Consider the following 25,140-nt stretch of genomic DNA (forward strand, 5'->3'; position numbering starts at 1 on the left):
CTTCAGGGGCCAAATGGCAGGGCTGCTTCTGCAGTGGCAAGTACTGAGCTGAAGCCCATTCTGTTCTTTAGAGCCTGTTGACGTTTGAAGAAGTGGCCGTGTATTTTTCCCAGGAAGAGTGGGAGTTACTGGATCCCAGTCAGAAGGCCCTCTACAATGATGTCATGCAAGAAAACTATGAGACTGTCATCTCTCTTGGTAAAGTTTCTCCCCTTCCCTTTACATAGAAGTTGAGTAATCTGTCATGTTCTCAGCTTACTGAGAATGCACCTTTGGGAGAGCGTCCCTTTTCCAGTAGCTGGTTGGGCATATTCAGGCCACCTGGGAACTTTTTCCAAGTATACATTCCTAATGTTACATAGAATTTTTGATCTCTTTGATCTCTTTCCCATCTTTCTTGCAAACCTCCTGTCTCATATCTTTCTTATCTCAGTAAAGGACCCCTCCATTCACCCATTTGCTCAGAACAAGAAAAATACTTCATCCTTTCCTCTGATATTGCCATCATACCCCACTATTAATGCATTAGTAGTCCCCTTGACTCCTCCTTCATGACATAGCCTGAGTCCAACCATGTCTCATCCTCTTGAGTTATTAACATCCTAGTCTAAGCCAGCAGCATATCACACCAGGCCCTCCTCAGTAACTTCCTAACTGGCACCACCTGCCACCACTCTTGCCCTCTCACAGTCTGTTTTCCATACAACAGCCAGAGTCTTTTAAAACCTGATCAGATCATGACATTTCCTTGTTTTAAAACCTTATGATGATTTTTCATGACATTCAGAATAAAATACAACTTCTCTTTACCAAGGACCATCCAGAATGTGGCTTTTCCTCACCTCCCTTCCCTCATCTGCTGTCACTCATGCCCTTGTTCAGCCCTTCCTATCTGCACTGGTCTTGCTATTTCTTGAACTTGCCATACTCATTTCAACTTTCCCCTTCCCTCTTCTTGGCAAGTTTTCTACCACATGTCTAACCTCGCACAGTTAAGTCTGCTCAAATATCACTTTCTCAGAGAGGCCTTCCATGTAGGCTTATCTCAAATAGCTTCACAGAAGCAGAATCCTAAAAGCTCTCTTACTCTGCTTTAGTTTCTTTTAAAGCATTTCCAGTTCCTGACATTTCATTTGTTTACTGATACTTGATCGTCTCCCTCTCCCATTAGAAAATAAGTTCTACGAGATCGGTGGACTTTGACTCATTCCCCACTGTATCCATAGTTCATAGAGAGTGCCTGGCACGCCATAGCCACTCAGTAGATACTTGTGGAAAGACTGAATGCTGAGTACTTCCCAAACCTGGCAATTTGTATTTGGAAGAAGTCCACTAAAGTGATTCTGGTCTGTTTGGTCCAATGGGATGTGAACCAGTGAGCTATAGGAGTGGTAGCAATCCTTATTAGTCCAGTGTCTAGCGCTCTAGTGCTGAATAAAAAAATGCTGTCGTCATGACAGGAATCATTTGTGTAGATGGTACTGAACCCACTGAACTTCACATTGACTCTCCTAGCCCTGGTTTTATTCAGGGTGAGTCCTAAAGAGTGAATAGGACCAGGCTGTATTCCCTGCAACCTCTAGAGTTTAGTTACTCCTTGGTCAAATACGGGGTATTTTTGGTGGCAGAAGAGGGGGACATGCTCAAGATTCCCATGCCCTATGATCTTTCCATCAGTGAAGCTAGGTTTATTTCTCAGTCTCCACTGTGTATGTCTACCTACAAATTCAATATACAGTGTAAACCTAATACCTCACGTGTGAGTCTAATCCTAACTATTTAAGATAACACAGTGTAAAAGTGTCCTTTGCTCTTTCTGAAATAATTCGGAATTACGGAACCACTGTGAAGTTTTCATTCCTTGACCTCAGTTTTTCCATTTCACAGCCATATTTGTGCTTCCCAAACCTAAGTTGATGTCCTGTTTAGAGCAAGGGGAAGCTCCATGGGTTCAAGGATCCCCGAATTTCAAGGACAGTCCTGGAGAGCTGCCTACAGGTAAATATACTATGGGAAGAGGAGAAATGCTCCTTGATAGGAACCTTTGCAAGGCTTAGCATTTTAAGATTCTACTTACCTGTATTTTAGAAGTTAGTGATATTTGAATTTTTGTCTCTCTTCTTGCTCTGCCATACAGTTGGTTGATTTTTATGTTTTTGTTTTTTTTTAATTGGGGTGACAGTGGTTAGTAAAGTTACAGAGGTTTCAAGTGTACAATTCTGTAATACATTATCTATATATCACATTGTGTGTTCACCACTCAGAATCAGTTCTCCTTCCAGATTTTTATGTTTATTCCAACAGGGTTAATACACAAACATGACATTGCAAATCATCAGCTGATGTGCCTGTCTGATTTGGAAATACAAGCACCAGGAGACATAGTATCAAAAATGGCCAGAGTGAATGTTCCCCACAAAATACAAAGAGAAAATCATAGTGATATGCACAGGGTGGGGAAATGGCACCCAGATTTTCCAGTGAAGAAAAGAGAGAAAGTTTTAACCTGGAGACAAGAGCTGTTGAAACTCATGGATCGTCACAAGAAAGAACGTGCAGGAGAGAAACCTTTTAAATGCCAGGAATGTGGGAAAAGCTTCAGAGTTAGCTCTGACCTTATTAAGCACCAAAGAATTCACACTGAAGAGAAACCGTATAAATGTCCACAGTGTGATAAGAGGTTCAGATGGAGTTCAGATCTTAATAAGCACTTAACGACACACCAAGGAATAAAACCATATAAATGCTCATGGTGTGGGAAAAGCTTTGGTCAAACATCAAATCTCCACACACACCAAAGAACTCACACTGGTGAGAAACCCTTTACGTGTCATGAATGTGGAAAAAAATTCAGTCAGAACTCCCACCTTATTAAACACCGGAGAACCCACTTTTAGTATATGCAAAAGAAACTTCAGCAGGCGGTCAAACCTTAAACACCAGATACTCAGTCTGTGAAGGAAGCTTGTCCAGTGCCCTCAGTCTGAACAAATTCACCAACTGGAACTTGACCCTAAAGTTTATGAAAAAATACAAAATTACTAAGCATGAAGAATTTTTTATCAGTGGAAAATTTGGTAATATAAGCATCATGTTTCACAGAAAGGAATCAAGGTTGACTCTGTAGGGGATGCATTAAAGTTGTACTAAGTCACTTACAACCTTCAGGGAATTCCTTTGCAAGAGAGGTGTTCTAAGAACATTCTGAATAATGGAAAAAGCTGTTTTGGGATTGTACCTGGCAAAATAGCAAATTCAGCTTCAAATAACAGAGGCAGCCATGAATCTGATAATCAGTCTTCAGTGATCACAGAGGTAAATAGTGTTGGTTTTTCATCAATCTGCCCAGCTACCCTTAAACACATAATGATAGAAACATTTGTAGCATGGTCTTTCATAACAAAAGCAATAATATACTTGTTTTATTGCATTCCATTGTCCTCAAAGTAGTTAGCTTACCAATTTCACTAGTCTCATGGGGCAGAAATGAATTCTAATGTAAAATTTTCCAAGAACCAAATTGGAATTTCTTTGTCTTGTTCTTGGATATCATATGAGTTCCTTCTTAAACTTTTTAGCCACTTTACCTCTTTACTCATGTTAGCACAAATTTTTACTGTGATGAAATCATATTTACTTCACCACTAGGGAATCTGCTAGATAACTAATGATGCACTATTTTATGTCTCTCGTTGGCGGTGTTTGAGAAAAATGAAAACATTTGTAATGAGATCATATGGAAACGGGTTGGAATTTTTAGCCATGAAATATGCATTAGATTAGATATAAAGAATTTTCTGCAAAAACAGTTTCCTTTCTTTTCTTCACTTACAATGTTAATAGGATAAAACAGCCATAAAGATTTTCCTGAAGCATAAAAGAAAATTAATGGGCATTCAGGATTAATTTCTCAGGTTTTTGTTTGGTTATTCATTTAGCTTTTGTTTGTTACTAAGAACATAGAGGTATGTTCAGAAATTGGGGCGTATGCTGCAAGCAGGATGCTATGGTTTACTGGGCATGGTCACCTGGGAATTCAGTGAGCAGGAGACTATGTTTCTAAAAAGGAAGGTTTGAGAATCGATGCTGAGTGGTTGGCAAGGCTGGACGAATCCATATCCATGTTGGTTGTTTTACACTGTAAACTGTTAAGCAGGCAGGGTCTACTGGTGTCTGTTTTCTCCAGCACAGCATGTAGCAATAGCCTTAAGTGATAAGTGTGATAGACTGCTGAAAAATCTCTCTAGGCTGTGGAATTTTTAATAACTCACCGCCTTTATCTACAACAGTGACTCAGATGTGTGTCTGTTAGAGCTTTTAGGTAGTATCAGCGAAGGGGTTAAATTACCTCTTCCAAATCTCTTATTTTATAAATGAAGTTAAGGCTCAAAGAGATACAGGGACTTGTTCAAGATACCATAGCCAGTGGGTCTGTTGTCTGTCGCTTAGATTCATTACACAGGTCTGAAAGCAGGGTTAGCAGGACTGATTTATATGATATCTCTGCAGAGCCAGCCTGGATGACCTTGTATCTATTTTTAGCTTATAAAACATTCCTGTTTCTTGATTAGTGACTGAAATACTCTTAAGTTTCCACATTTTCTCTTTGTAATAGAGAAAATACCTCAGGGTTGATCTGGAGGTTACAGGAATTCATAAAAGCGCCTGCCAACCTGGCCGTCAATAGATGCTCAAGGAATGTGCCCTTCTTTCCCTTTTCCCTGCTCCCCAGATATGTTGGGAGGGTTGGTTACATTAAAGAAGCGGATGACTTTGTGGCTCTTGTTGCTCCTTTGAGGAGCCAAGCACTGGTGGTGGTGTTATGCTGACTTGATTCGGTCTATGGGTTCAGTGCTTTTGGTGTAAATCATCTGAGCTTTGGTCTCGTATACTCAGTGGGATTTTATTTTCTTCCCCGAGATGAACTACACCAAATATTATTTCTTAATCAAGGCCAGCTCTGAATCGCTAATCTGCATGGCTGTTACCCAACACCCTCAGACTTAGACCGCTGGCACTATGTCTCTTCTCCCAAGATACATGTGGATTTCTTGCTGGTACTGCATTCATTCATTTAGTTTAATGAGGGCCTATTATGTGCCCAGGCACTGTTCTAGACTGAGGATATAGTAGTGAACAAAAGAAAAAAATGCATACCCTCATGGAGCTTGTATTCTAGTGAACAGTACAAAGGAGAATAGTTATGCCTTTCTACTCGCAGTTAGTGTTATGAGATCGTTTTGGTCAGTAAGTTGTGCTCAGAAGCCTCACTTCTGGGCTGAAGCATTTATTTGTTGGTGCACGACTCTGTAGTGCTCTCTTTTTGTACCTCAATCATGGAAGCACAGACAGAGAGGAGCCACAAGATCAAACCTGTCTGGAATGCTGAGTCCCTCACATTGCAGGAGAGCTGTTCTGGTGAGTCCCAGACCTTTAATGGACTTCGTGGGAACAAGAAATAAACTTTTGTGTTTAACCACTAAGATGTTGATGGTGTGTGTTTCTGTAGCATAACCTGGCCTGTTTCAAAAAATTCAAAATCTTAGTGACCAGAGTCATCTTCTTCCTGGTCTCCATTGGCTGAAACCTTGTCACTTGTGACTACATTGGCAAAGCTAGCCAAGGATCTGTACAGCCAAGGATAGAGGCAAGACTTTATAACCTGAAATTCCCACGTGGTGGTGGTAGTGGACTACTTTATAGGACAGTTACCTCTGACTAAATCTATCCTGAGAACAGCTACTTTCCTTATCCTGTTTTTATAGTTACACTCATGCTCCATTCTCTCATTCACACCCTGAGGAACAAAGTCTTTAAGGGTGCACCGAAGAAGTTTCTAGGTAGCTGAGGAGACACATGACTAGGGCTGCTGAGAAGCACCGCTCCACACTTAACCTCTTTTGAAATTCAGACTCTAATTTCTCTTTCACGTCAATGTGGTTATCTCATTATGCCCTGCCCTCTGAATAGGGAGGCAGCAGGGTACCTTAGAAAGTTCAGCACTAAGAGCCAAGACCCTTGAACATTTTATTGTACTCTGTATCTAATTAACTATGGTAGTCAGTGGATCTCACTGACACTCGATTTCATTATCTGTAAAATGAATATAATAGGCAGGAACTTTATAAGGATCAAAATAGATAATGCATATGAGAGGGCTTAGAGAAAACTGCTCAGTGTTGAAGATGGAATATGTTACCTAAGGGGGTATATCATCTATTTCACATCTCACCTCCCTCCATTTATATCCTGATGGAGTACTATGTCTTCATTATGCAACCAGAGTCTTCATAAATGTGGAATGGATGAAGGGCCAGAATAAAATCAGAGAGGGGCCAGAATAAAATCAGAAACCTCCACTGTTCTTTCCCTTACACTACACATCCATTAAATTAGCTGCCTCTTGAAAATACATCCAGAATATCTCAATCGAGAGCACACAAATGAAAATTAGGAAAATCTTTGAATGTCAATCAAAAGGGAAATGATTGAGGATTGAATATATTATGGTAACTACCTAAATGCAGCAGTATTGGGGAAAAAAAAGGATAAGGTCTATATATTGAAACAAAAACTTGAAGATATAGTAAATGGGCAGAATTACTGATTATGGTCCGTGAATATCTACATGCTAATAATTGTTATGACCTCTGGAGAGGATGTGTGGTTTGGGAGATGAGAGTTGGAGAGATTTCATTGTTAGGTGACAATGTTTTTGCCATAGCGATGCAATATTAAGAAATAAGGGGATACAACAATGGGGTGGAAGTCAGTTTTAGACAGTCATGTAAACTTTGTCATAGTTTTGTTGTCTGTAGGATGAAAATAACAGTAATATTGACTTTATAAGGTTTTTGTGAGGATATTAGTATGTACCTGTTTAGAACTGACAAGCACACAAGCGTTATGTTTATTTCATTATTGTCGCACCTGTAAATCAGTGTGAGCCAAAACCAGGAATGGTAAAAGGACACATCCAGTAACCGAATCTGATGCGTATTGCAAATAAACAGCAATAGACCAATAGGAGGGATTAATAAACGCCCAGCCCCAGATCCCCTGGTTCTCAAACAGCAGTTTTGTTCCCTGTGTATGACGCTGAGGGGCTGCTGTCTCCCTGGCAAGGACTAGTCGATCAGTGAGTGCAGGGTTGAAACAAGGCGGGGAGGGCGGTACTTTAGTGCAGCACTTGTGCAACCAGCACGGCTCTTTTCAGACTTAGCCCTTGTGCATGCGTCTAACTTCTGGGGATCCCGGCTTGCCCCGCGACTGCTTCTGGTCTTCCAGTTTGGAAAAGGTGACCGGCTCGTGCCTCGGGAGTATACAGGCGGGTTGGGCCCTTAGCAGTGCGGCGCCATCCTCTACCCTGCCCCTCTTGTGAAACCTAGTGGCCGTGGGCCAGGACCACTTTCCTCTGGAGAGGTGTGGGAACATGGTGGCCTGGCGTGTCAGCCCTTCGGGACTCCCAGCCGTTCAGTTCCCAGGTTACGATTCCTTTGAAAGGCTAGGCCTCTTGTCCTTGCATTTCACGCTAAGAAACACTGGCTTCACTGAGGCCCTACTGTGTCCTTGTGAACTCTTGTGCTGGATGTTGGGGACACAAACTCAGGCACTCCTGCCCTCAGAAAGTTCCCAAACCAATGGAGTAGACAAACCCATCAGAAACAAATTGTGTTATTAGGTGGAGTGAGATTAGGAGCCCTGGGAAAGGTGACAGGACCAAGGAGTTCAAAGCATTCAGAGGTCTCAAAGTGGTGATGGGGGTGGGGGTGGGGGTGGGGTGTAGTGGTGATGATGTTAACAGTCATCATTCTGTGGTTTCTTGCCTTTGATGGTGCACTCCTTGAGAACATGTTTCCTTCGTTCTGCATTTCTAATGCCTACGCTCAGATGGCCTTCCTCCTTTGGTTGGGAGGGATAGAGACCGGCAACCCCTCCTGTTCAGTGTCTATGACAAATGAATCCAGCCTCAAGGGAAAAGTATTCTAGGAAGGAAAAGTTTAATGGGCAAAGGCACTAAGGCTGGGAGTGTTCGAATCCAGGTTTGGTGCCGCTTGCTGCACAAGACCCAAGAATTCAAAAGGCAAGAGTTGGTGAGGAGAAAAAGTGTTTCCTTTATTCTGGATGCCAGCAGCCAGGGAAAATGGTGGACTGTTGTCCTGAGAAATGCCACCTTCCCTGAGCCTGGGATAATCAAGTAGTTTTATAGGCATATAGGTTGGGGGAAGAAAAAAGAAAACTGGGATAGGCAGGCAGGTCTGAGGCTGATGTCACTTCCTGCGGTCTGGTCTGTTTGAAGATAATGTTATCTCTGGACTCCACTTTGGCCGATGACTTTATGTGTCACCAGTAAAAACTGGGAGGGAGTCGCAAAATGGATTCCTGCACCTGGATGTCTGAGGACTAAGGAATTACTTTTTTTTAGTATTGCTCAGCTGATTAACTGGATTAGTGAAGTATGTGTAGCCTTGACAAAAGGAATAGTCATTGAATCAAGCAATGACTGTGGGGTAGAAACAGAAAATAGCTGAATAGTAAGCTACAAGGTAAATCAAGCTATAGGTTGACTATGTTACTGATTTAAGTTTCACCCTTACAGAAGCACAGAACCTATTCCAGGACCTGGGACTGGTTCACCTGTGCTGGACTGTAGAATGTGTATGGGGCAGTGGGCAATGGGGCTGGAGCCTTGAAAGCCAGGGAGAGCCTTGCAAGCTTGGAGATCTTGGCTTATTTCAGAGGCAACAGGAAGTCTTGAAGGCTTTTGAACAGAATAGTTAAACAACTGTGGATTAAATTTGTAGAAAGCCAAGGCCAGATCTGCTCTGTAGGAAGACCAGGTAGACAGATGGAAGACTCATACCAGCCTGGTGTAATGATATGTCCCTAGACAAGGAGTTCTGAACCATGGGTGATTTTGCCCCCCAAGGACCTTTGACAATGTCTGGAGTCAATTTTGTTGTCACCACTGGACATGCTACTGACATCTAGTAGATGGATGCCAGGGATTCAGCTAAACAATCTGAAATGTACAGGATACCCACCTAGCCCACACACACAACAAAGACCTGTCCAGCCGAAAATGTCAGTAGTGGCGAGGGGCAGAAATCCTACCCTAGAGCAATAGTAGTAGAAATGGACCAGAGACTGTCAGAAACATCTCAGCCACAGGCCACCCGTAGTCTCCTTTAATATTCTTTATAATGCTTAAGTACTTGACACCCAGTTAATGAGGACTCATGACCTTAGTCTCCCTGGTGTTTTTTTCCACCCATTCATTAATTTCCCAAATATTTATTTAGCAACAGACATTATTTGAGGTGCTAATTCAGCAAAGAAGAAATCAAATTCCCTGCTGTCCAAGAACCTTACATTCATTCAGGAGATGACAGACATTAATCCTATGAATATGTCATCAAGACTGCCCTTACAGTATTGTTAGTGAAATTAAGGGGCTCACTCCTTGGGGTGCTCTACTCCAGAACCACACGTGGTTGTCATTAGTTTTGTTTATTTGCAGTAAGTAAAGGGGACAGGATTCACATCCAAAGCTCTGTCTCCTAGAAGGGAGGCTTAGCCATTGCTTATATATGCTATTTGGTTAATTACATGTTGATTTCTTCTTTGCAATTGGCTACACTTCCCAGGTTGACTTCCTGTCGAGCTCATCCTGTTTACTGCTGCATCTACAAAATACTGTGCTACATTTTAACATTAGCAAGAATAGCAATTAGTAAGACCCCAAACTTGAACCCTTATCCTGTCTAACAGAGTGTAAGGTCTCTGCTGTGAAGTTTTACAGAAATTCTTAGCCAAAAAGATTGTTGAGAATGACAGGCAAGTAATTTAAGGTTTTCAAATTGATTTGACCCATGTTCAAACTCCAGTTCTTTTACTGTAGTCACTATGCAAGTCACTCAACCTATGATAGGAGGTATGCATCAGGGCTACAAGGAAACCCAGACTTAACTTGCAATTCTCATAAATCGCAAAGCTATGAAAACCTCTATAGGTACCGCGGGAATGGCCAAGTGAATGGAGAACGTCCAAGTAGCTTCAGGAGTACAGCTTCCTTGACATGTCAGAGTAGGGTTGCACCAAGTTCAAATACCTTCAGTTTAACTATCCTACCACACAGGGAGCGGTGAGGTTACTCATCCTATGTTTTCCACAAGAAAAGAATGCTCAGTCCTCTTTGTCTCTACCCAGAAGCCAAGCCAAGGATGAGCAGTGGGGCTGCGAGGAGACTGGAGCTGATAATGGTGAAAGCGAGGATTCGGCGGTGACGAAGGGAGCAATGAAATGTGCGCTCTACTTCAGAATACTGGAAGTCCTGGGCTGTTCCCAAACTGACTGGTAAGGCCATCCCTCACAGGAGAGGCATACAAGAGGTGGCAAGAGGAAAGGAGAGCGTGGAAAGGAGGCTTGAGGGGCCCAGCTCTTGTTTTGGCTGGTATTACCCATCTACCACCTTAAGCTGAGGAACCACAATAGATATGTGAGGTTTGTAATCAGGAGGCTTTGCCCTACTTGTCTAGGTTGTAGTGAGAATATCTGATTTAGTTTATGGGAAGTGGTTTGGAATCCTTGGGAAAAAGGAATAGTGTCAATTGAAAACTTGGACCAATGAGTTAAAATGTTTCAGTGAGGAAGTAAAGAAACCATATGTAGAACCCCAGAAGTTAATTTACAGGGGGAAAACGTGCCTTTTTAATGCACATCTGAAGGGCTGAACTAAACCAAGTGGGTAATGTTACACCTCTGAGGAAATCTATAGATGTGTGGCTGTTAACTTTTGTATAACCCACTTCAGTTTCATTCTCAAGTGGGTAGTGTAGAATTACGCTGCATTAGGCAATTGGAGGAAGACACTATTGCAGCAAATACCATAAGTATAGGAAGCGGCTACCACACATAGGGTTGGGAGAATACAAGGAAAAATTGACCAGAATTTCAAATCTTGGAAGAGAGGCCCTGCAGACCTGGCATTCAGAGCTTGAGGGGTTACTGGTCCAGACTAGCCCTGGAATTTCTGAGGGGTCCAATGAGTATGATTCAGGAAGAGACAGTGTATATTTTGTTCACTGCTTTGTAGCTAGGTCCTACAATACCTGGTACATTATAGGCAATCAAATATTTCCTAAATGAATGTATTCTCCAATTCTTGCCTGTCTATTCCAGGCCATCCATAGTAGCAGACAGGCAAGGTTTGCCAGCTCTAGTACTGTGCACAGCAGACTGGGGAATAAAGCAATTTGGAGGTGGAAGCAACCTAAAAATGCAGGGAATTCTCCAGTTGCATCCCAGTTTCCTTGGCCACAGCCGACCCAGGCATGGGAGAAGCCTGCTAGGGAGGCCTTACTGAGTATCTCCACTTCCTTAGTGCGTAGATCGACTTTCACTGGTTATCCTCTTCTACCAAGTCTCGATTCTTGGAGCTGATATCCAAAGCGCTTTGATAATTGATCCACCCCGCGCTGTCACCTCCATCATGAATCTCCAGTGAGGTCAGGCTGTCCCAACAGGTCACACTCAAGCCCACCTCTTTGCCTTTGCTCAGGCTCTTCAAAGATGTTAATTTCCGTCTAGAGAAGAGGTAAGTATGTGACCCTGGGAACTGGCCTGCACAGCTTGCCCTGAGGACCATGGTCAAGGACAGTATATGCAGGGAAATGAGGGGTGGCCCCAGCAAGGCTCAAACTGATGAAACACTGAAGTATATTCTTGTTTCCTGCCTTTGCTGCTTCTTCCCCAAAATTCAGGAGAAAAAAATTTTTCTTCTTTGAGGTAGAATGTACGTTCTTTGCTCATATTTAATTCCTCAAAATGGCTCAACAGAGACCATGTCACTTGATATTCACCATAACTTATCTAAGGTAGTAACATCTTGCCAAGATGTTACTATAAGAGCCAAGAACTGTGTACAATATACCCATATTTTAGTACTTTTTATCCATGGAGATTTCACAAAACCTTAAATACTTAGCTTTTTTCTGAATCAGTACGTTTTAACTTTGGTTTTTAGGGTTCCTCACACTTACCCTGCCTTTCCCCTACAGTCAGAGCATCCTGTATCCCTATACTTTCCTTACACCTGTGATCTCCCTTCTCAGTGATAGCTCAAACCATTCCTGCCCAATTCAGTTCATCCTCTCCCCATTTCCTGCCCTGTATTCCTTCTTGGCATATCCTACTGCCCTGAGGTTCTACACTTAGACCCCCTTCAGGACCCTGCAGGCTTCTACATGAGTGTTAAGCTTCTAATGGAGAAAATTATAACCAAAGGGCCAGGAAGTAGAGGGAGAAACACTTTTATTTTCATCTGAAATAGTAATTCTCATAAATTCATAGAAACAATTTTCTATAAGAGACAAGAAACCAGGAACTGTGATGTGGTGATGGTAAGATGAGAAATCTTATAAAAATCAAACTAGATGTTATGCTTCCTCCAAGATTAAGTCTAAGTTGCTTAGATTTAGTATTATCCAGTGGCTTAACCTATCCTTTTTTTCCTTTGTTCCCTTTCTGGTGGTAGTTGGGTTACAGAGTTTTATCTGATTTGGAGATAACAGTAGGTACCTAGAGGTCAATTATTGGTTTAGAATAGATCCAGGCTATTAAACTTCTAGATGTGCTCCCCACAAAGAAGGAGAATTTCTTCTCTGACGTGACCCAGAAACAGTTCTCAGGCTACTACATACCTGTTCTCTGTTCAGAACAAGGATACTGTAGTTTCCTGGCAGGACTAATGGTCCTACAGCTTTTCCCCCCTTCAAAGCAAAATGGAAATCCACTGTAAGACTGTGCAGTCATATGCAGAGATGGAAATCAGTATTTTTAGGTGATTTCTATTCCTGGATGTGGTTCTTCAGATCCAGTTGTCAGTAAGTTTACTGCTAATCCAGGGATTGGCTAGTAGAACTCCCCACAGCAGAAGCAGCTCTAAGAAACACATGTTGACCTAAGGAATTGATGTGTCCAGTTTCCTACACACTCAGCACATTTCTTCTTTCCTATGACGTATCTCTTCTATGAATACCTCCTGATGGCAGATAAAAGCAGAGTTCTTAGTGAAGCTTTTCTCACACTGAGAGCACTTGTAAGGCTTTTCCCTAGTGCGGGTTTTCTGGTGGGCACTGAAGTGGGAGCTGTCATTGAAGCTTTTCCCACACTGCGCACACTTGTATGGGCTCTCCCTGGTGTGGACTCTCCAGCGCTAAATTGGGAGCTGTTATTGAATCTCTTCCCACAGACAGTGCACTGATAAGGCTTCTCCCCAGTGTGAGTCCTCTGGTGTACAGTGAGCCTGGAGCTCTGGTTGAAGCTTTTCCCACATTCCCCACACTGGCAGGGTCTCTCCCCTGTGTGAGTCCTTAGGTGGGCAGTGAGGTTGAGCGCTCACTGAAGCCTTTCCCACATACACTGCACTTGTGAGGCTTCTCTCCCGTTTGGATTCTCTGATGCTGAACAAGATAAGAACCTCGGCTAAAGCTTTTCCCACATTCTTGACATTTAGAAGCTTTTTCTACGTCGGGAGCTGGCTGGTGGTGAGCGGAGGGAGAGCTGTGACAGCAGTTTCTCCCACACAGATGTGTGGAAGTCTTCTCTTCAATCCAAAGACTATGGTGACTTATCCTCTCCTGGGATTTGATTCTTCCCTTACTCTCCCCTGGAGAATGTCTATGTTGTCTTCTTGACACTGGCTCACCCTCCCAGCCTGTTTTGAGCTCAGAGTGCCAAAAAAGTTCTCCACTAGACTTTCTCTGTAAAGGCTTGTTCACTTCTTTCTCTGAATCATCCCATTTTGGATTTTCTTTTTTAATCCCATTCTTGATCTCAAAACCTGAAAGAATAAAATTATATTGGATGGTGGAGAAGGAAAATAATGGAATGAGGAATGAGTTACAATTAAACTACCATAAAGAAATGAGAATTCTTCACGTGATTCAGTCTTCTAATAAAAAGCCTAAATTTTATTTTCCAATTGTAATACTTTTTAGCTCCAAATTTGTGGTCACAGGTAAATATATCATAAAACCTCTACTTTTTTCCTATTCTCTTTCTTTTTGGATATTTTGACACAATGACAAAAGTGAAGCAAAGAGTTAAGTTCTATGTCAACTGTCAGCTTGTCTGTAGGTATAGTCTCAATTCTTGAATGGCCTACTTTCTGGGAACAGAATCATAAAAGGCCACCCTGAGATTGGGCAGCTCAAACAAAAAGAAAGGAAGTTTCTGAGTATCTGGCAAGTGCAGGCTTTGGTTATGAAAGGAGGATCAGTGGTGAAGAAAGAGGGAAGGGGATAGTGTTTGGGCTTGAGTGAGGCCTAACTGGCAATTTAAAGAAGCGGATTAAGTGCAATTCCAGGGGTAAAAATGACACGGACTCTGTGAAAGAGGCTGGTAAATGCAAAATCAGGGCTCTAAAGTTCAAAAGAAATAATACTTAAACTCCATGAAAACCAAAACTCCCTGGCCTATATAAGGTCATTCATCAAGTTGACGAGGAGGCCTGGAACAGACACGGCTCCCTCTTGATTGCTAGGCTAGTGGCCTATATGTGGGCTTTCTCATCCTTTGACCATCAGAGCCAAAGGTCTTACCAAGTCTGTTCGGGAACAGGACTGGCAGGTCAACTTCACTAACTTCCTGGCCAGGATACATGATATCCTTTTCATCTCCAGCTGCACCATCCACAATGGCAACTTCTCCAGTCTGTGTGGGGGCCCCGTTCTGCTGACTCAGCTCTCCAGACCCCATGTCACTTCCCTCTTGGTCAGGAGTAGGATCGATTGCTACAGAAGGTGAAGAGGAGCTTGAAAGGGCATCCATTTCCTCATAAAAGATACAAGATTCAGGTACATGGCATCTCCTGACTTTGTGGTAACCTGACCATGAGTTTTTGAACTTAGTGCAACACTGCTCTGGGGTCCGCAGACAGTCCTGCTGCTGGAGTCGTTCTGCTACAGCCTTGTAGATTTGGCTGCTCTGCTGACAGGTCTGGAGTTTTTCATGGAATTGAGAATTACTGATAATGGCCAGGAGCATCTTGGTCTCTTCGTAGCTCCACTGCACACGTGCTGCCAGGGAACAAAGAACACAATGATCAGGTCAGGGAAGACTGGATACTGTAGTGCAGGGTTTTAGCAGCCCAACATGTTACATCCTAGTTTCTCAAACTATGCCACAACTGGCTGCCATCAGTCTGGAAGGTATCTCACTGTGGGCTTTTCTCCTGAAACAGAAACTTTCAGTGTAGTAGACAAGACATCCTCTCCAGCTGAGAAGGAGTATAGCCTACTCCTGACACTGCCATTTGTATTTCTCTTTAATTGTCCTGAATCCCATGCATTCCCCGAGAGATGATTCATGATAAGGGCAGTGCTCACCTGTCTCCACACTGGTGCGAGTCCCTGAGGGCATGTGGCCACATAAGAGAACGTGGTGAACAGGGGAGGTGGGCAGGGAAGCAAAGACTGAGAGGAGAGAAGAGCTGGTTATAGGAGACTTCTGCCTACTCCCACCTCTGATACCTGGGTACCTTCTGGTCTGCCCATCTCCATGTTACATTTCCTGTCATCCTTGTAGAAGCAAGAAACTACATTACGGCAGTTACTATCCCAAAGTGAGAACAAGCAGTAAAGGCCTGAGAAGAGTAGTTCAGGATGGCTGGTGACTCGAGAACCCTCAGTCCTCAACACACTTCTATGCCCACCTAAGGCTCAAGGGGTGCCCATCTGGGCCAGTTGGTGAGGGCTCATTTGTCCACAGCTGTCCTAGCAAATGCGTTCTGATACATCTTACATCTAGTTGTGGTGCTCTGAAGAGCACGCGACCTCCTCTCATCAGCCCCTATACTCCACTCTGCTCTGAGCCACTATCATCTCATGCCTGGATTATGCCCTAGCTGCCTCCCTGGTCTTCTTGATTCCACTCTTGACCTCCTAACCCAGCAGTCAAAGTTGCCCCCCACCCCGTCCTTGTTCATTCAATTCAACTAACATGTATTGAGTGCCTACTGTGCTATTTTATAGGAAATGCAAACATCAATCTGACACGGATGCTGCCTCCACGGAGGCCAATCTTCTACAAGTCTCTGCAGCAAAAAGGAGACACACATAAATGTTTAAGTAGAGTTCAGTGCCAAATTAACTGAAATAGTCAAATCATTTTTAAACTACTATTCCTCTGCTCAGAGCCCTGCAAGGCTACCCGATAACTCAGAAAGTCAAAGTCCTTACAAAGTCCTTTATGTAGGGCCTCAAGGCCCTATCTTAATGATTCTCAAATTATCTCTGAAAAAATAGGCTTTTGTGTTTTTTTAAATACAGGAAAAATCAGTTGTGTAGTACAGCAATGCTAAAGTGCTATAAACATTTTAAAATGCTGACTCTCAATTTCAGTTCACGTCACTTCCGATACTGCTGCCCTACACGATCTGGCTCATGAACCTCGTTTATCACTCTCATCCTCAGTCTGCAGATCACACTGGCCTTCTTGCCTCAGAACCTTTGCACTGGCTATTCCCCCTGTCTGTTAACACTCTTCCCCCACAGAGCCACATGGCTCCTTCCTTCTCCTCCAAGTCTTTGTTCAAATGTCATTTTCTCAATGAACGCTACCCTGACAACCCAAATGAAAAAGGCACCCCACCCTCTGCCGTCACATTCCTGATCACTCTTATTTTGCTCCATTACCCTGCAGCTGCAGTGCAACGTGATTCCTAGACTAAGGACAACATTTTGAATTCACACAGAGGCACCTGCTGGAACATCACCCAACTTCCACAAGAATACAGCAGTCATTCCCCAGGGCAACATCACCTTCATTATTTTATGTTCTACTGACAAAATCTAGAGCTAAGATCTACTCAGACACCTCACTACTTTGGTCACAGAACATATGGCTTTGGCTTTCCAATTTCACAACTCAAAACGAAATCCCCTGGGTTACCAGACAACAAAAGGGTTCAGGTGCAACTTTTCCCTGTATGTATCGTAACCTGCCTGTGGCCAAATGAATGGCTTTACACTGTGTATCCACTCTAGCTTTTATCCCAACGTACCCTCAAAAGTGAGGGAGCAGGAACCATCCTCAATTTATAGCTGGAAAACAAGGCCTACTGTGGGGGAGTGGTTTGTTTATAGGTGACCAGGACATGTGTGCAGACAGGTCCTCAGCCATGTGGCTCTGGAGCAGTCTGTAGGTGCCGGGGCTCCCATTTTCTTGGACTGGCTACTTGCTGTCAGATCCGTGACTGTCTGAGTCCTCCACTGTTTCCTCACATGACACCTCTTTCTGCTTCCATGGGCCTTCACCCGGCCCTTTCGCCTCAACAGTCCTGTCTGCCAAGCTCCTAGGAGAATTAGAGGAGCCCTGTGAGAACCAGCAGAGCTTCCATCTGCTCCTGAAAGGCGCAGGGCTCTGGGCTGTGGCCTCGCCTCCCTTGACAGCAACTGGCCTGGAAGCTTCTGAACTTGGATTGACTCTGCTCCAGAGTCTTTTGGAAATGTTCATACAAGAGCTCAGTGACTTCTCTGTATAGCTGACTGCTCTGCTTGTGCACCTGGAATTTCTCATAAAACTGAGGCTCCCTGAGAACAGACAGGGAAGTCCTGGTTTTATCAGCAGCCAAGGGTCACCTCCCACTTTTCCTATCCCCCAAGTCTAGCTGTTTTGCATCACCCTTGATTTTTTTCTTCCTCCATTAGTGGTGTCTCATGGGCTTCCAGTCCAGTCTCACTGTGGAACTCTTAGAACTGTTCTTCACTCTGCAGCGGTGACTATCTGGGGTCCCCCGTGTGTTTTCTCTGTTCCAGCCGAGATGACATTTGGACCATGAATGGGAAACCCTGCATGTGAAGAAGCAGGGAGGAGACGTCAAGGCCTCTGCCAGTTGCAGAGCATCTGTCTCTGAATCTGATGCTCAGGGGGAGGCTTCCCTGAAGAGGAGCGGCCCAGTGGGACAGAACTGATTTGACAAAGGCCAGAACTCAGTCCTGAGATTGAAAAAGGGCACGTGGGCCTCCAAAGGGCCTGGGCATGGATGAGCACTATGACACGTGGGTTGTTTTGTTTTTTAATCCTGCCACTCAGGACATCACAGCTGTGTGAGAGCCCGTGTTCATTCATCTCTCACCTGTTCATTGCACAGTCTGTGCTCCACTGGCTGCTGTCTGTGTCCTGCTCTGTGTGTCTCTTGCTGTCTGACTCCTCTCCCCTTCTTGCCCCTGACCTCCCCACACTCTGTCCCCACTGCTGTCAGTCTCACACCCCCTTACTCTTGCTCACTGTCACACATGCGTGCTATCCACACTTGTCGTAAGCCCTCTGACTCCCTTGCTTTCTTTTTCTTTCAGTCTGTTTCCCTCTTTATGACTTCCTTTCTGCATCTCTGAGTCTTCCTTTCTCTGTATCTTCTTTTCTCTCTGTCTCTTACCTACTCTCAGTATTTTCCTGTTTCCCTCTACCTAACAGGGTCCCCACTGCCTCTGTCTTCTTCCTTCGCGTTTTCTTTCACACTCACTCTCTCTGAACAACTGAACAAATCCACTCTGGACCTAGAGGGAATGCAGATCCTTACCTAGTGAGACGTTTCTGTCATTCTTCTGTGTAACACCCCTGTATAGGGCCCTCTGTGCACGTCCAAGGTGAGTCCGTCCTTCTTGATAGAGGGGTACAGCTCTGTCTTCAAATGTGACTGGCCCCTATAACAACACCAGGGTCTGCTGCTACTGATAAAATAGCACCGCTGTAGCCTGGGGTAGGGCAAAGACAGGACCACAGTTATCAGGTCAGGGGCAAAGAAAGGCAAGGGAGGTGGGGCCTCCGAGGAGAGGATCAGGTTGGGTCAGCAGGCATGTCATGATGTCAGAGTGGACAGAATAAGAAAATAACCCAAGACAAGCTCACGGGACCACCCAAAAGTCTTTCTCACATCTCTGGGAAATAATGAGTTTCAGAGTGAGTGTGAGGTGAAATGGGAACGTCAAGGGACAAAAGGAGTCAACCACAGCTTACCTGGGGTTCAGTGGTCCAGAGCACAGCACCAGTCTCCTGGTCTTGAAGACCCCTCTTCTGGGGATGGTTCCTGGAAGCCTCTGGAGTAAGCCAGGCTAGGGGAGAAACAGCCACTGTCAGAGGGCAGCTTCCACATAACGGACACACAGAGCAGAGGTTCCGAGTGGGTCCCTGGGCCATAGCATCAGCAGCACCTGGGAAGCTGGCACAATCCATATTCCTGGGCCCCACCTCAGATCTACTGAATCAGAACTGGGGGCTGATGGCTGGGAATCTGTTTTAACATGCCCCCACATGAGTCTGAGGCACACTCAAGTCTGAGGACGACTGCCGTAGCTAGTGGCCTCTCTGTGTAGAGAAGTTCCAGATTCTTCTTGGCATAATAGCTTAAAAAAACAACAGTGTTTTGTTTTGTTTGCCCATTCCAAAGAAATATATGTAGGTTATAGAAAGGACAAGAATGGCGAGGGGATCTCTCATAGGCCCACCACCCAAAGATAACCATATACTCTTAAAAATACTACAGGAACTCAAACCTTTTATTTTTTTCAGACCAAGACAATACACTGTCTCCCAGATCCCCACTGGGAGGTTACAACACTTGAGATCTGAGCAGCCCGTGGGCACTGGCAGTGCAGGGAGCAGACCTAGGACACAGTGAGTCCTGCAGCCTTTACTCACAGACCCTAAGCTTCAGAGAACACAGATGTTCCCAAGATTACAAGGAAATTAATGCTAAGTTTAAAAAGATAATGATGGAGTATTTACATTGGTTAAAAAATACAAAAGCAAATAAACCTCTTAGACTATTTTCCATTTCATCAATAGAAGCTTGCCAATTTAAACAGCATGAAGACGCCATGTTTTCCTCCAGGATTTGAGGTATATGATGTTTAAAATGGCTTTTAAAACTTATTTAATGAACCTGTAATGGCAGCTTTCAAATACGCAGAAGAGTAGCAGTGGCATACATTTAGGCTGTCTAGAAATGTATGGAGCCCAAGTGCTTCACAGAAAGAATTATAAAGCGTGTGCCTTGCTTGGTCTGTCCATGCAATGGAAAATTAGTCAACCGTAAAAAAGGAATGAAGTAGTGACACATGCTAGGAACATGCCAAATGAAAAAGGCCAGACACAAAAGGTAACATATTATAGGATTCCCTTTCTATGAAACGTCCAGAACAGGCAAATCCATAGAGAACAAGGGGCAACTGCTTAATGGGCACAGGGTTCCCTTTGAGGGGATGAAATATTTTGGAACTAGATAGAGGTGGTGATTGTACAACATTTTGAATGTACCAAAGGCCACTGAATTGTTCACTTGAAAATGGATAATTTTGATATGTGAATTTCACCTAAGAAAAATTTTCTTTAATTAAAATTTTTGTCTAAAAGAATTGAGACAAGTAAGAAAAAAATAGACTTTTGCAAGAAAAGCAAACATAATAGGAGAAATGCATTCTAGAAGAGATTAAGATGGATGGGGCAGGGATTTTAATGTCAGTACATGAACAGCTATGCAGAAGGTGAGGGTAAACATGTCCACCTTAATACAACTGGTTCAGAATAGAATTACATTGCAATAAAAGAGAATTTGGCTAACACATCGAGGATCTCCACTCTATTTATATGCTATGACCTTCAACTAATTTGATATCTTGTTTTGTGGACATATTTCAAAGGCTTTTAGTCTGTCAAGCTCAGACTTGTATTTCCCGCAGATGATTGTTCTTCTTCTGCCTCCGGTGAGGGTGGAGGCTTCTGCTTACCTCCTGACTGTTCCCCTGGTCTCTGGTGTGAGCTCGGTGACTCCTGCAAAGTCCGTTCCTCTGGATGAACTCCCTGTTTCAGGTGGGATTTCAGTGATTCTCTGGCTGCTTCCACAGGGGGTGTCTCCTCGAAGAGCACTTTTAAGTCCTTCCCAGAATCCAGGACCTGAGAACGGAGCCCATCATGTGTCACTACACATTCCTGCCTACGCTGGACTTTTCAACCCCTGAGTTTGGCATTAGAAAAGGATGTGAGACATAAGGAAGCAGAAGAGAAATAGTGTCAGGGCCACTGTCAAAAAATGAAAATGAACAGAATTTGGCCTCAATCACTTGGTCTCAAGTGATTAAGATCACTTATATGAAAGCACCTACCATAGAGCCTGACACATCAGAAGTGCTACATGTGGTGTACATTTGTTGGAAGTGAGAATGCCAGCTTCCAATGTAGAAGGCTCCTGTGATCTCAGCACTGCTCCCCTCCCCACAAGTCCTGCATCTCCAAATCCAGTCATTTCTGCCTTCAAATAATCCCTTGTATTGGTCCTCTGTTTTCTCTCAGCACCCTCCAGCCTGGTCAGGACACTCTTGTCTGGACTGGACTGCTATCATTGCCTCTGAACTGGCTGCCCTGCCTCCTCTCTGCTGCTGGACCCTCTAATTCATTCACTCTTTACATGGAATCCAGTAGATCTTTTAAAAAGGTAAGATCCCATCCATCTCTCGTAACACTCTTCAGTGGTTTCCTACTGCACCCAAAAGAAAATCCAAACTCCTCTCCACAGCACCAAAGACCCAGTATGACAAGCACCTGCTTTCCTCTCTCACCACCTGTCATACCACTCTTCTTGATTCTGAAGCTCTAGCCACACATCCTCCCTTGTTTCCCAGACATGTTGAGTCCTCACCCACTGTGGCTCTGGAGTGTGCTGTGACTGCTGCCTGGATTGCTCTCCTCTCAGCCCCTGGCACAGGCTCCTCCTCCATCACGTCTCAGCTCAAATGTCCCCTCAGAGGGGCCCTGCCCCCCTCCCGGTCTCCCCCACAGATGCCTATCAGGTCACCTTGCTCATTCAAAGTATCTGGAAGTATCTTTTGCTGATTGTCTGTTTCCCCCGAGGAATGCATGATCCAGTAGGTCACAGGCCCTACCTGTCTTGTTCGCTGTAAAATCCCTAATATCTGGCATATCGTAGGCACTTAAAATCAACTTCTTTCTTTCATAACCATCTTCACTCTTTGAATCCCAAGCTTATATCTTATCCTTAAAGTGCCTGAGGAGAGGTACTGGAGGTAACCGGGTCTGAGAAATGGTATCAACCTCTGTTCATACTTCTTACCTCCACTTCTTGCTCTCCCCTTGACTTCCATGACTGGTTTCAAATAGCTGTTTTAACCCTTACATTCCTGTCTTGTTTTCATTCCTATTAAGAGTTTGGCTCTGAAATGGTGAGGGACAAGGGAGAGATCATCTACAAGGGGAGCTGGGTCCAGGATGAGAACCAGCCTGTAGGGTTCCCCACTCTATTTAGTTCACCTCTCCAAATGCTAACTTCATCCACGTGCTACTACTTGCCCTTCTCCACTCCATTCTAGTTATTAATAGTCCCAATCCCATAGATTTTAAATTAACTTCCTTAATTTCTTGCCTAACGCATCACCACCATGTTGCTCGTCCCTCTCCAAATTATGTCAAAATTACTCGATCCTCCGAAATTACATCTACACTCGCCTTTACCACTCTCCCTCCCACAGCCAGCGTACATCCCGCCTCCTCACTGGGAAACACCTCCCATTTCAGCCATGCAGACTGCTTCTGGCTCAGAGCACAGCCCTACTCTGGATACAGAATTCCTCTCACCAACACTCCGTTACTCCATGCCTCTCCCCGACTTCTGATTCCGATTTCAGCTGCCTTCTCTCCCCCAAATCGCCCACAACCAAAGCCCTCATGTTATTTTTCCTTCTCCTGAGCCTTTCACAACTCCCTTCTCCCAAAATATATACACTGATCAAATCTCAGACCTAGTCCTTACCTCCACAAGAGGGTATTTTGTGAAACTCATCACTGTCCCTAACCAGCTAATCCAGGCAGCAAGTACCAGCTCTAATACAGCTTGGTTTAGTGTACAACCCATGGCACTCTACCCTCAAGGAACCTTCTAGTAAGAGAGATTAGATTTTAATTCACCACCCTCTCTAATTTTCCTGACCTGCTGAGTGAAGGATAGTTGTCCTTTCCCTGACCTTGTTTTGGAGAACTTTTCTGAGTGTTTTTACCACTTTAATTAGGGACTCTAAACATTCACTGAATATATAAATGTCTAAGTTATTTCAGCAAATGTGAAATTCTTCCCATAGACTAAGGGTATAGGACCAACTCAAGATAGCTAGTACTTTCTGGTGGGTGACAGAGGCCTAGTGTGCATTTATCAACTAAGTGCCTCTCTCGTAACTGGTTTGCTGTGCTCCTCACCCCAACTTCTTGATAACCAAAACCACAAGGTTCTTATTTCCTTTTCTCACCTGTTGTCCAGGTACTCTCTGTACATCCTCAACCAGAGCCACAGCTTCTTCACCATTTTCTGGATGCTGCTTCCTCACCCAGGTCTGGATCTCCTCTGGCAAGATGGTGAGAAACTGCTCCAAAACCAGCAGCTCCAGGATTTGCTCTTTTGAGTGTGTCTTAGGTCTCAGCCACTGACAACAGAGTTCCCAGAGAGTGCTAAAAGCTTCATGGGGGCCAGCTACCTCCTGGTAGCAGAACTGCTGGAAGCGCTGGCAGGAAGCTTCATAGTCAGGGCTGTTGCTATGAGGGGCTGATTTCTGTCCTTGTGTGGAGCCCTTGCTTGGGGATGGATGTCGCTGGGGACCCCTTGTTGCAGCCATCATTTGCTTCACGAACTGGCTTACTGGTTGCCACTCCCACACTCAGGATCAGATTCCATCTCTTTTCCCATCACTAGGAAGCGGTTCTCCCGGATACCAGTGAAAGCAGTGTCTTTCTGGAATCAGACAAATGAAAGTGACATAAATGTACAGACTCACAGTTGAAAAGGGCTCAACTTTGAAGGGAGAATGGAAAGACAGCATAATACTGTCCCATGTCCCTTTCCTCTGCTTCTTGTGATTTACTTCTGTCCTTTTCTTTACTACCTCTGCAATCCAAGCCAAAGATCCAAAGCATTAGAAATATCGAAAAATATAGTTTTATCCCCAGCCAGATTTGTCTGCTAATGAATCCCCCAAACTAGTCCTCACAGTGTAGTCCAGCTGTTCCTCCTCATGTTTCCCACATGTCTGGGTCTTGTTCCTGCTCTCCCCTACCTTCAAGAAGCCTGGACCCACCTTCCCAATTGCCACCTTCACCGAAGGAGAGTATAGTATAAGTGTCTCTCGAGTAACCTCTTCATCGCTATGACACCCTTCTCCCTACCATCACCACCCCACACACAATGTGGATAATAAATGATTATTCTAGTTTGCTGTAGCTCTTCCTCCCAACATTCCTTCCCCACTTCTGATAACAGCATCTTCTTTTTGAAAGAGCCCCTCTCTGTTCCATAGGCTCTGGTGGGGCTATTCATCCCTACCCCTTCTCCTTACCCCAGGAGTGAGCATCAGAGAAAGGCTGGGCCTGTCAAAATTCTTCTCTTGAGATTTTACATACAGGTAGGATGGGAGAAGTTTCAACTTTTCTGGGAATTGTTAAATTGAGAGGATGCAAGACTGGAGCTATTTGCAATTAACTCCCACTCAACATTGCACTTCTCCACCAAAGGGATAAGCCTGTTTATGGGAGTAAAAAAAATTACTTTTTTAAAAAATGGATTCAGGTTGCCTTTCTTCCAAAGAACTTGAACTGACTTTATTTGTATTCTTTTTACATTTCAGTGTGGCAGGAGGAACTAGAGATAGAGGAATCAAAGGCCTTTTTTTTAGCAGCCCTTTTTAACAAAAAAGGGGCCTCTAAATAGCATAGTTTCTCAGCAGCAAGGCCATGTCTAGAACCTTTATCCCTTGCCTTACACATTTTCGTACTTCCCGCACCTTATCTGGATGAAGAATAATAAGTGCTGTCCTAGTTTCATGCAGAAGGCGGAGCCGGCAGTCTCTTGACCCCGACATTCCCATTCATACTTAATTTTTAAAAAATGGTCTCTCAAAAACGTGTTTCCCTCTGGCGATGGTCCACTCAGCGGAAAGCAGGATGAGAACTGGGGGACGGACTGATTCACTTTCACTCCGCAAGGATGCACTGAATACTCCTAGTGCCTACTGGATGCTAAGGTTAGGTACTGTGGCTGAAGTGGCGTAAGAAAACATCCGCAGGCTCCCGCTGCAGCGAGAC

At 44.1% G+C, this 25,140-nt stretch overlaps 3 protein-coding genes across 6 annotated transcripts in view; 2 read left to right on the forward strand and 1 right to left on the reverse strand.

Moving 5' to 3' along the window:
* LOC117019515 (zinc finger protein 75D) overlaps positions 1 to 23,424 on the forward strand; it is a 60,695-nt gene extending 37,271 nt beyond the window's left edge. Inside the window, exons 8-11 of one of the 4 annotated variants that reach the window (XM_033101306.1) lie at positions 72 to 198; positions 1,888 to 1,998; positions 10,210 to 10,356; positions 23,327 to 23,424. In XM_033101306.1, coding sequence (XP_032957197.1) covers positions 72 to 198; positions 1,888 to 1,998; positions 10,210 to 10,286 — 315 coding nt within the window. In that variant the 3' untranslated portion in view covers positions 10,287 to 10,356; positions 23,327 to 23,424. Of the gene's footprint in view, positions 1 to 6; positions 199 to 1,887; positions 1,999 to 10,209; positions 10,357 to 14,684; positions 14,813 to 17,819; positions 18,553 to 23,326 lie in introns of those variants that run through there. The other 3 variants (XM_033101304.1, XM_033101305.1, XM_033101309.1) reach the window with 3 other exon arrangements.
* Positions 2,321 to 5,456, forward strand: LOC117019520 (zinc finger protein 75A-like). Its single transcript, XM_033101316.1, is given in 3 exon segments — positions 2,321 to 2,491; positions 2,493 to 2,890; positions 2,892 to 5,456. Coding segments are annotated over 3 exon segments (495 nt in total). The 5' UTR covers positions 2,321 to 2,461; the 3' UTR covers positions 2,959 to 5,456.
* Positions 11,039 to 24,658, reverse strand: ZSCAN32 (zinc finger and SCAN domain containing 32). Its single transcript, XM_033101298.1, is given in 8 exon segments — positions 11,039 to 13,212; positions 13,215 to 13,394; positions 13,397 to 13,843; positions 14,604 to 15,080; positions 18,584 to 18,707; positions 19,021 to 19,115; positions 20,790 to 20,955; positions 23,316 to 24,658. Coding segments are annotated over 8 exon segments (2,073 nt in total). The 5' UTR covers positions 23,682 to 24,658; the 3' UTR covers positions 11,039 to 12,994.
* Between the last annotated feature and the right edge of the window lie 482 nt (positions 24,659 to 25,140).

The sequence above is a fragment of the Rhinolophus ferrumequinum genome (assembly GCF_004115265.2).
Source record: "Rhinolophus ferrumequinum isolate MPI-CBG mRhiFer1 chromosome 15 unlocalized genomic scaffold, mRhiFer1_v1.p scaffold_54_arrow_ctg1_1, whole genome shotgun sequence".
Lineage (NCBI taxonomy): Eukaryota > Metazoa > Chordata > Mammalia > Chiroptera > Rhinolophidae > Rhinolophus > Rhinolophus ferrumequinum.